Source organism: Aulostomus chinensis, chromosome 22 (assembly GCF_037954235.1).
Source record: "Aulostomus chinensis isolate RoL2024-O1b breed Wild chromosome 22, RoL_Achi_v1.0, whole genome shotgun sequence".
Taxonomy (NCBI): Eukaryota; Metazoa; Chordata; class Actinopteri; order Syngnathiformes; family Aulostomidae; genus Aulostomus; species Aulostomus chinensis.
The window spans coordinates 8,273,746-8,286,138 of NC_141341.1; the positions used below are offsets into that span (position 1 = coordinate 8,273,746).

Sequence of the window (12,393 nt, forward strand, 5' to 3'; positions counted from 1 at the left end):
CACATATCTCCAACCGTTTGTCTGGATGATCCAACTATCATGCATGTCCATGTTTAGTCTGTATCAACAAACCCAGCAGGTGGTTTGTGTGTGCGTGTGTGTGTGTGTGTGTGTGTGTGTGTGTGTGTGTGTGTGTGTGTGTGTGTGTGTATATGGGATAGAGATAGTTTGTTGCTTTGCTGGAGCAGCTAATTTGACCATCTGGACTCTTAACACTCCACCAGAGGGACTGGTTACAGTATCAGGAATGTGTGCCGACACTCAAAAAATTAAAAAAACAAAAATAATAATAATAATGAAACGAAAACAAATGCTGAGCACAAAGAAACACATACAGGAATTCACATGCTTGGAAAAATGAATGTAGGGACAGAAAAAAACAGCTCCATGCATGCAATTTTAACGCTTGGCTGAGGAATTAAACCAGCAGAGCAAATTAACACTGGAGCCAATCAAAGCCAGACTAATTAACAAATAAATTCGCATCTGTGGAATCAAACCTCAACCATGACTCTCCAACCTGTCAGGAACACAATGAGTCTACGATGCAGTGTCTCAGTGCTGTATAGCTCAGCCACCGCATGCAGTATGTATGTCCCACACACACACACACACACACACACACACACACACACACACATGTATAAGGACAACAAATAAGAAAAACAAGAAAATAAATCATAACAGTTCAAAAACGCATCTTTAACAATCATGCTGTGTGTTTTGCCGTGAAGTGTGTTTTCTTGGCTGAGTGCAAATTGTGTGTGTGTGTGTGTGTGTGTGTGTGTGTGAGCACAAAGGGATATATATCGCTATCATTTGCAGCTAAACTTCATATTGGGCATGCAAGTGTGTGTTTGTGTGTGAGTGTGTGTGTGTGTAAGCACAAAGGGATATATATTGCTATCATTTGCAGCTAAACTTCATATTGGGCATGCAAGTGTGTGTTTGTGTGTGAGTCTGTGTATGTGTGCGTGGGGGAGAGAGAGGGAGACAGAGAGAAGAGTGAGGGTTGTATTATAAAGAGACTGTCTGGAGTCCAACAACCATACGTGGGATGATAGTGGGGACCGACAGCTTTAATAGGTGAAACCTCAGCAACAAAGGTAGTGGGGTTTTTTTTTTCTCTAAGATTTTCCATGAATTTTTGGAGACTTGGAAAAAAGCTTTTCACTGCAGGGAAATCTATTCACGCCATGCCTGTGTCAAATGAATTGTGAACCATTAGCAATCATCAGCCTGATAATTTCACTCTGTGTCTAATAAGAGTTTGTTTGGATAGTAGATGCAGACGTGAGGTTCTCCAGCACAGGTTGTGCCCCATCAGTTCACTGTTATGTATAAACAATGGAATAATAGATTTGTAATCACGTCTTAATAGCCTTCATTCTCCAAAATCCAATTAAGTGGGTAGTTGGAACTATAGAGCAAAGGGACGCTCTTCAGGGCAACTCAGGTAGAATGCGGTTTGCACAAATTGACCACATTGGTTGCTAAGCGACCGAAACAGAAGCCAGGAAATAATTTTTCCAGCATTTTGCCACTGGAAGGATGTATGCATGATGTTCTTTTTTCAGAGGGAAGCACTGGTGAGCAGTAAAGAAAAAGAGGGTGTTAGTTCATGAAATCCTTCGGGCGAGACAGGATTTGGGGGAGTTCTGACTCGTACCAGCTTCACAATGTCCGCATCGAGGACTCCAGCTCCAGGAAGGACCATACACTTGTGTCAAAAATCTCAGGAAACTGGGTCACCACCGAGATCATTTCCTTTGTGGGATCTGTCAGATTCGTCACAGAGGGCTGAACCTGAGCTTAACATTTTTTTTTCCAACTCCCGAACAAAGTGTACAGACTCAGACGAGGATGTCATCGCACTTTGATTTACACCCTTAATTTTTGCTTTTATGCTGAAAATGACTTGGTATGAACACTCATGCTGCAACTTTATCAGGTACACTTGTAAGATCCAATATGACAGCTCGGCCATGCAAAAACAGTTCCGTCTCATTTGAACTTCAATTATTTGAGGGGCAGAATTTTTGAAATATTGACATGTATGACACATTCAACAAACGCTGAGATAAATATATTAATATACAGGTGTACCAAATGAGTGGCTGATGAGTTTATGTGTGAGGAGAGGAGAGAAGGGAAGAGAAGAGAAGAGAGGAGGAACAGGGGAGGGGGGGGGGTACAGCATCACAACAGCCGATTCTCATTCTCTCAACAGGACAAAACAAACTGTGATGAAACTTATCAGAGCAGGTCATGAAGATACATACATAAACCAAGACACATGACCAAAATACATGCGCAAAATATGAAAACAAAAACAAAAACAAAATCAAACAAAAAACAAAGCGCTTTAGGCAAAATGCAAAAGGACACTTTTAAAAAGGCTGTAAAATGTTCAACATATTTCAATTTCCAAAACGTTTAACATGTCGCTCACAAATATGAGCACAATGAAATATTAGTTTCTGTTAGTGTAACAAAAAAGAAAAGAAAAAATGTGCTGAAACTAACAGCCTTTTTTTTTGTTGTTGTTTGAGACAAAATGAATAAAAAGCAAAAATAAAATCATAAATAACCAAAGCGATACCAAGCCATCACATGTTAGTTCATTAGCCAAAGTGACATTAAGATGTAAACTCACATATTGAAAACTTGTTGCTGGAGTCTTTGCCAGGGAATAATTTAACGCCCCGCGATTTAAAATCTACTGATCGCTTCACTGCAGAGAAGAACAGAATACAGAAAAAGAGAAGAAAAATCAGAGCAGATTTAACAGAGAGAAAAAAATAGCAAAAGAAAACAAAACAAAAGTCAGATTCTTCTCCCTCACAATGCCGAGAGAGGGAAGAGTACAGTAGAAAAGAAAGTTGACACAGAGCAAATCAAACTTTAGCCAATGCAACGAAGAGGGGAGGTGGGTAGGAAAAGTGATTTCAACAACAGAAGTTCCATCTTTTTTTTCTCTCTGTCTCTCAGGAATCGAACGTTTTCAGGTGTTTCCCTGGATGCATCGTCATATTCTGAATAACAACGGGGAAAAAAAATGGTAAAAGAAAATTGGAACTTTCATCAAATTGTCAATGATGCAATCACAGCATTCAGATAACAGCGTGTCAGGAAAGAAACGGCCCCTTTAATGGGTGACAAAGTGACGGCGGGATCCCTGTCGGCACGAGCTGGATTCTCTAACATGGGTGTCATCATTTCATTAGCTGGTGAGTGATGGTTGGAAAGAGAGAAGAGAACAGAAGACAAAGTGAGTGGGTGAGAGTCGTATTTGAATCCATGTATTAATAACAACAAAAGCACCCCGGGGTGCAAATCTTTCACTCCCTTGAGATTTCTACTTTTTTTTTTTTTTTTTAAACTTTATCAACATAAATACATGACAAACATGAACACATTTATCTTGTCCCGGGTGACAAAGTACAGTGAAAAATCACCTTAATTAATGTGGCTGACAGATGTCACACTTGTAATGACCTGCCTAATACACTGAGGGGTGACAAATGGCAGAAGAGTAAATGGGCTAATTATCCATAAGCTATGTCGTAGCTATATATGCAGAGTGCCATTATATGTGGCCTAGTTAATATACAACATGGGAATTTTTTGCCAACAAGTGTTGTTTATGTTGATCTGCTTCCAAAGTTGACATGATATCCACATAAACGCACCAATGATGAGTTATATTATTGTTGCCTTAAATTACCAACATGATCATTTCAAGAAACCGCAACAGAGACTCCATCATTTGAAGGCAAGTTGTGTCACCGGTGATTAAGTATTCCTGTAAAACTCACTGTGATATTCTCATCAATTCTAAGAGAAATGAACTTCCAATTTTCAGTCGTTTAACATTGCTCGTTAAATATCATGAGGATATAGGGCATGCACATTAGTTCACACACAATAATTCTACTTCATGTCACTTTATATTTGTTTATATACAGTGTTTTGTTTTGTTTTTTTAATTGCGGTAATACGTAGTCCACCTAATAATTAAAATGCGAGATCTTTACTCCAAATTTGTGGGTCTTTTGTTTAGTGGGTACTTGGAGAAGTCTTGGCAGTTTAGAAGGCAGAAAGACTTGGATAATTACTCATTCTGCAAAGGGCTGTTGTTCTGTTTTCACCTGCATCTCCTACTTTAAAATAAGAACTTGCCAGAAACTGATCTCATTACAAATATTTACTCTTCTACATCAAGACCATCTATCCATATATTTTCTATACCACTCACGCTGGACGGGTCACCAGTCCGTCGCAGGGCCATCAGGACCAATTAAGGCTTCAGTATCTTGCTCAAGCATATTTCGACATGGTCACCGGGGAAAGTGAGGATCGAACCAGCGACCCTTCGGTTGCGAGACAGCCACTCTACAGTACCTCTGAGCCATACCGCCCCACATCAATACCATCACATTATAAATAATTTAGATGCACTATGGCAATGGTCTTAATCCTGTCTAAATAAACACAAGGTCTCTGATGAGGTAACTTAACCTTCTAGCAATAAACGACGCATGGCATATTTATGTCACTGCTTTCAAATTAAACTCAAAATTGCAAATATCCCAATTGTCAGAAATGTGAACATCCATCAACAGACTGATGTTATTTATAACAACCAGTGGAGCGCTGCTGAACATCAAAGTCTTACGATCAGGTTTGAAATGAATTCCCCCCCTGTTATGTTGTCAATTTGGGGAATCCATGCCAAAAATAGTAGAAAGTCACATTTGTTTTTTGCCTGAGTGAATTCATTCACTATATCAAGCCCCTGTTAATAGGCATCATAAAACCTGTCCGGTGTGAATATGCATCAAAGTTAAATATTCCCATGTTAATATTCTCGCCTAAGAGCAGCAGCTCTACTGCAAACAACAGATGGATGGGCAGCTGCATTGAAGTAAACCATATTTAGGAAACAAAATGTTGCATATTTCATAAAACTCCATGTAATAAGCTCCACAATAAACACAGAGCTCGCTTGAAGTTTAAGGAACAACCCACCTGAATGGAATACACACTGAATCACATATACAAGGAAAACCAGCGAAGTGATTATTAAGGGAACACAGCAAGATAACATATCAAACACTACCTGATACCCAAGGCTAAAACTACATCAATGCCTCACTTATTTTAGTCTTTTTTGCTTGTTAACAAAATATTATCAAGGTTTTACACTTTTTTTTTTTTAATTGGTGGAGCAGCGAGGTATTCTCCAGGGAGGTGATTTAAGCAGACAGGCGTCATGCGCGATTTAATTCAAAAGCCTTTGGGCTAGATGCCCCTCGTTGGTGTTTTAATGTATCCACATGAGAAAAGCAAATATTTGTGTATGGTGTGTGATGTAGATTCAGGACTGAAATGTCACAAGGGATTTGAGAAATCAGCAGCAATCATTGCCAGATTTGTCTTATCAATCAAAGTTGGAGTAAAAAGGATTAATTGGAATGATTAATGCTTTTGTAAGGTTTTGAGGAGTTGATATTGGAGGAATTGGGCGTTCAAGCCAAAGAGAATCTGAAAACTGAATGTAGTCGACTTCTAATGAATCTTGCTGCAAGAGGTGCTACTATAACAATAACTTTGTGCTGTTTATTGTATTGTGGCATGAATTTCATTTACAATGTCCTGACAATTGAGTTCTAAGAATACACAGAATGAAGGCAGCTGGTACTGTAGATATAATATGTATTATATCAGGCAAGTATCAATTCTAAAACCTGATCCAAGCACTGCAAAAAATTATGTAACGATGTTTTGCACACCAAAGTAAGGAAGGTTGTGCTGTGGTGACGTGTCCTACTTTTAGATGTGATGGTGGCATCAAAGAGATAAAAAGTTAAAAATCTGAACAACAGAAAATACAATTTCTGAATGTTGTGACAGAGAATGTCTGGTCAAATGCATCAGAAAATGTTTTGTTATTAATCCGTGGTGTCTCAAAGAACGTTAGCTGAAGTTGTTGGCTAGAGCTAATAGCCTAACGTTAGCACTCTAAGCTAGTATGTGCACATTAAGACTCATTATGCTAGTTTACAACCATTCTGATAGAAATGAATATTACAATATATTTCCAGAATATTTACTGTAAATTTACGTGTTACAATGAAACCTTGTGTTTTTGGAAATGGTTTGCCCGTTTCTGCAAGGTATTTGTAATTTCCAGTAGCTGAGCACAGCTAAAGATCTTAACCTGACCCCTCAGTATTTGTATCTTTTTTTCATGTAGTATATTTTACGTGAAAAATGATTTGTTGAGTGTTTTAACTACCCAGGATGTTTGCAAGGCTGCAAGCTGCACTGTACAGCACTGCTGCTTACACTGAGTCGATCACATTTTTAATATATGCTAGGAGAGATTACAATCAGTGAGTGAGGACGGCTGTCAATAAATCCTCCACATTTGATGAGCTAGTTTGTAACCACAGAGCCGTAATCATGCAGCATCATTAGACTACATCTATAAACTTAATGCATTAATTCTTCCGAGTACATCTGAAGCAAAACAGGTGTTTTGATATCGCAAAATCTGGAGTCAACAATGAAAGCTAGCACCAGTGAAATACAAGCTACCAAAATGAAAGATGATAAAGGGGTATTTCATAGATTTATGAGCTCATATGAACCCCTTGAGGCCTGCAGTGTCTCTCAGTTTGACTAATGTTCATACGCCAAAGCTGACAAGGAAAAGGACTTGGGGATTTATTTACACAAAAGCTTAATGGTACATTCCACACATGCTAAATGCTCTCTTTTTTTCTCAGCTGTAATTATCTTGAGCAATTTGCATTCATGATGTATGCACTTGATCATGTGTTGGTTTTATGAGAGCCAAATCAAAGGTAGCATACAGTCGACAATACCCAATATGTCAACCTCCCTGAGGGGTAAACTGTCTCACTGCTGGACTTGAATAATGTCTCTGTACCACTGGTTGACTGGTGTTTCTTTTGTACTGACTGAATTATTTGGTTGCTAAAGCATTGGCTGACTGATAATGCCGTCAGTTGTTCATTAAGAGCCAATCACAGCCCTGCAGACACAGAAACTCATGAATACGTAATGAAGAGAGATGATGGAAGGATGTGATTGGTAGCTTTTGCCGTAGGGAAGGAGACAGTGTTCATACCTGACACAGACACACACACACACACAAACACACACACACACACACACACACACACAAACAAAAAGACAAACACGTATGCACACAAATTACTAAAAGATGTTTACAGATATTGAAAAGATGCACGCACTGATGAATTTTTCAGCTTGAAACAGACAAACCACTGAAAACACACACAAATTCCAACAAGTGTGAGATGAGATGATAAGATAACACAAACTTGTGATGTGCACAGACACACATGCATGTACACTCGTTGACACCCCATTGAGTGAAAAGTTGTGGGTAAAAGTTTGGGTATTAGGAGAGGAGCACTAATGGATCAGTACTTTAAAGAAGAACGGATCAATGTAGCTCTCAGTATTTGCTCTACCCCATCCAAGCTTAATATTTTATGTTGTTGCTGTTGCATTCCTGAGATAAAACCGAGGACAAACCCAAAACGAATGTGTAAGTAAAAGAAGGGGATAAAGGCTCACTCCAGATCCAAAGAGGGTGTCATGTTCTGTCTTCAGTGTATGTAAAATTACTGCAACATCCCTTTTTTGAGCACAGACACAGTATTAAATTGCATGTGAAAGCACCCAGTAATCTGATGGCCCATACCTCATGCTCAGTTTCAGTTTATTCCTTATATCCTCATCACAGATATACTGTACTGTGCCTCACACCGAAAAGTATACACACAAGCTTGAAGTCATAAATAATGAAAGACATGTATACAAGTTGACAAGGATGTCAGTCTCTGAGAGATAAAACTACAGAGTTTTAACAACCACTGTTAAAGTCAACAGGGGATAAGTATTTGGTGAGCTGACTGCATTATTGCTTTCAAGATGAAAAGCTTTCCTTTCATTTGTCATCGTTCTGGAGCAAAAGCTGCAAAACTTTACTGAAATATTCAACTACTTTTCTCTCAACAGTATGAGTTTACTGAATCCGATGCTAAATTTAAATGCATAAAAATACACAGAAATGCCTTGAATATTTTTTTCATCTATTTTTAGTCTTTGAATGTTGTTAATCTCATAGAATATGAATACAGCAATAAAGGGTTTGTTAACAACATGCAGCAACAATATCCAGGTATAAAGCCTGTAGCGGTAGTTATGCATTATAATCATAACAATCATACCTAAAATGATCTTCCTGGCAGAGTTTTTCATTTTAAAAAAAGACGGAAATTGCGAATTACAAACCCTTCGTCTGATGTTTGCGGGAGAATACTCAAGTGACAACCCACTAATGAGGATCCTCTAGGACCTCTGTGTATTCCTCTGTAAACCACATCTGTATTTATCTGCTCCTGCGTTTGCCTCAATACTGATCACATGACCTCTTTCAAGTCTGATACACAGATTTAGACATGGAGATTTAAGACAGGTTAGAATTTGTGCTTTTAATCATCCCGTGCACAGGTAGAGTGTGACATCCCGACTTTGCAGCAGTGCCAGAATCTCTCTCTCTCTCTCTCTCTCTCTCTCCTAGATCCACCTCCACTTTCTTAATATTTAACAAGATCCAAATGTTATTTCTCCATGATCAGATGAAAATATGTATAGTAAATGGACGTTCTGGCAACCACTCAATAGACAAGATGGCTGGCCGAGTGACCCACTGACTGGCTCGCTTCCAGATTGCCAGCTGACTGACTCCACATGATGTTAACTGAGCTGCTAACAGTCTGCATAACAGTAGTAACATTCTGACAGACTGATGAAATGATTGCATGACTTTATGAATGAAAGATCAGGGACATCAGTTAGCTTCAAGCGTGTGATGGGGGTGAAACAACAAATCACACCCAGAAATAAGTAAATGGATTGTTTCACTGGATTTTTGGTGAAATGTCTGAAAAACTTGCATCAACAATAGACCTAAGTTATTCTCATGTTTTATTCAAGAGCATAAAACATGTCAGTAAATGGAACACTTGCTTATTTTTGAAGCCTTAATGTGTCTTAAAAATGGTGGTTGCTATCAAGTTACTCAGCAAGACCAGAGAAGTTGTTAGGAAAATGAATAAATATATAGAGAGCAAGCCTCTTTGGTGCCAAGGACAAATACTTTACTTTGAAGTAAATGTACATGTAGAACATGTGGAACAGGAGTTCATCAAACAATGTACATTATCAATACCACTGCTGTACAAGAAAGTTGTATACTCGCCTGTACAGCACGAGGAGAACCCTGAGTGTTTGAAAAGGTGGTATGAAGATATTTTCCAAGTTTCTCGACATCAGAAGCTCCCTCTCTTTATTTCTGTTCATTGGGCTTTGCCAATCACATATTTTCGTTTACCAATAATCAAAATGTAAAAATTGCTTTCGAGTCTGATACAGGTAACCGTAGCAATACTAACTTCCGGGCTGACCTTCAAAAATATGTTATCCCTGCAGCACACTAAGCTACAACTCCTACACTTTGTTCCACACTTTGAAATGTGATCACTTTTAACAAATCATTATCACCCCTGATTGTAGTACTTTATGCCTACATAAATAATAAATGTATGGTATTTGAGATATGACTATAATACAGAGGTTATGATGAATAACTGATTATCTCAGAACATACCATTTCCCTCCGCTTTTCATCTCTTTATTGCCTTTACTGAATTAAATATGATTTGGCTTTTTTATTGCTTGAAATTGCATTCAAACGACTTGATACTTGATGCATATATTTCTGTCAGCAGGAGCATCTATCCAAAGCTCTGCAGCTGTACACTCACGCTGGATCGCTGTGTGACTCACCGTGTGTGTGACTCACTGGCTAGCTAAGTGTCCGCGGTTTGCCCTCACTTCTTGTAATAAATAATTACAGAGCAATCATGTTTTGTTTAGTTTTTTTTCCTGGAGAAGAAAAAAAGAGCCTGAAAACCAATGAAGTTGTCCTATTTTGAGGATAAATTCACTGTAAAATGGTGTCATGGATTGTTATTGTGCCTGTTCCGACTTTATTCAGCAACGTGATCGTTGATGTCTGGAACTGATGAGAAGTATGTTCGTCTTATATAACTGACAAGATGACTAAGAAAGCATTTCCAGCTGTGTGTGTGTGTGTGTGTGTGTGTGTGTGTGTGTGTGTGTGTGAGTTGAAGCTCGTAGCTTGCTGCAGTATGGGACATACATCTTATCTTCCCATTGTCAGAGAACGAGACATTTGCCAAAACTCAAACAAAACAAAAAAAATACAATTATCAGATATGATTTCTGTTATTCAAAGTTCTTATCATGCTGTAGTATGTTCAATTTCTGGATTTTTCAAATGAGATCCAATAGTAATTTGATTCCGATGTCATGATTGACACCTGCACAGAGTCATCAGGTCGTCGGGGCTACGATGCATTTTGGTTCGGTCATCATGAATTGTTTTTTCACAACAATTTTAAGTGGAGTATAAAAAAATATATGTATATAGAAATATATACACACACGTATATATACGTATATATACGTATATATGTGTGTGTATATATATGTATATATATATACATATATATACGTATATATGTGTGTGTGTGTGTGTGTGTGTATATATATATATATATATATATATATATATATATATATACTGTATGTGTGTTATAGACCACCAAAAGTGAAGCCATAAGGTAATAATTGCCACCTGGTGGCTGGTTGCAGCATAGGTAATAAATCCCACCTCTCAATGTCGGCAGTTATTACTAAATACATAGTTTTTAACAAGCTATAAGATATATAGCTACAAGATATATCCAGAGGTCATTTTGTTATGGGATTTTTGAATAAGGAAGAAATTTAGGAATTATACTTAGGAAAGTCGACCCGTCCAGGGTGAGCCCTGCCTCTCGCCCGAAGGCTGCTGGGATAGGCTCCAGCCCCCCAGTGACCCTTAACAGGATAAGCGGTAAAAAATGGATGGACGTAAGAAAATACAGCTAAGTTTTCATTGCCATGATGATCGGTTCTGAACTGTAAAAAATGTTGCTCTGCTTCATCTACTGATCACTTGCGGTTAGTGGTTTAATCAGACTCCAGATATGTGGAGTAAAACGATCCTGTTACTCCTGCAGTAAACCAATAGCATGCAACTGAGTTGGGAGGGACATTGATGCTGGGGGTCAAGCTAATCAATCACTGCTGCACAGACTTCGAGTGAGGTCACCGGATGGTGGACCCAGAAACGCAGTACTTCGGCTTTATTTTTCCATCGCAGGAGGAGGTGGAGACTATGGATGCGGGTACTTGCTCCTTTCTCATGGGAACTTCAAGGCTCAGTCCAGTTATCCAGAGCAGTGCACACAATTACATCAGCAATATTCAACTGATTTTCCTTTCATATTACTGGCAATCAATTTTCAATATTGCATCTTTTGAATTCAAATGAATAAGAGTTAAAATGTGTCCTAATTAAAGCAGCCACATTGAGTGTAAATGCCTCTGGGTCTCAATATGGTAATTACACTTTTGAAAAAATTTGAGCAGGAAGACAATTAGAGTTTTAATTTTATCATCCCACTGAAGATCCGCTTCAATTACAGCACATGCGTTTCACTGGGAATTGTTTGTGTGTTATCCCACCAGCCTATGATCACTCCAGCTGAAGGACAAGTCAGATCTTACCTATGTTTCCCTCATGTCTTGCCACAAATGCTGAAGCCTCTTGCAGGAGCCTTACAGCCAGCAAGAACTGGTTTTCATGTTTTACGCCTCTAAATCAAGCTAAAGGACACGGCAAAAGAAACGAGACGGATGGCGGTTTGTATTACAAAAAGATAGACAAATCCTAAAAAGCAAAAAATATGACTGATTTGTAATTGTAATTTATTGATTTCATTTTCAACAAACTCCATTAAAAAATATATTTTGAGTTACACACTCATGAGAGGGTCTGTGCACTCCAATTTAATCTTGGCCTCCAAAAAGTACTACTGTTAGTTTGGTTAGCGTGCTTAAAAACAGCCAGGTCCTGAGGTAAAATACATTTCTCAGACACTTTGACAAAGCTGGGTAATTACTGAGCTCCAATTAAACACGCTAATGGACACTTAATGGCTATAGTTTTTGAAGCAAAAGGGATCATAAATGTTTTTTGACAAAACATTTGAATATAATACATCATTAATCCCTCCATTAATGGTCAACTGCTCATCCTGTACGACCTGGACATGTCACCCGGCCGCACTTAGCAATTTAGAGCCAAGACACCCGGTCAGTCGCAGACAAACGCCCTGGTCAGCTGATGGCATCTAA

At 38.5% G+C, this 12,393-nt stretch overlaps 1 protein-coding gene across 4 annotated transcripts in view; it reads right to left on the reverse strand.

Annotated features, from left to right (window-relative positions):
* Positions 1 to 12,393, reverse strand: part of LOC147240602 (CUB and sushi domain-containing protein 3-like) — a 350,230-nt gene that overhangs the window by 132,841 nt on the left and 204,996 nt on the right. For all 4 annotated transcript variants that reach the window (XM_086194222.1, XM_086194221.1, XM_086194218.1 and 1 more), the window contains exon 8: positions 2,657 to 2,734. In XM_086194222.1, coding sequence (XP_086050348.1) covers positions 2,657 to 2,734 — 78 coding nt within the window. The remainder of the gene's footprint in view (positions 1 to 2,656; positions 2,735 to 12,393) is intronic.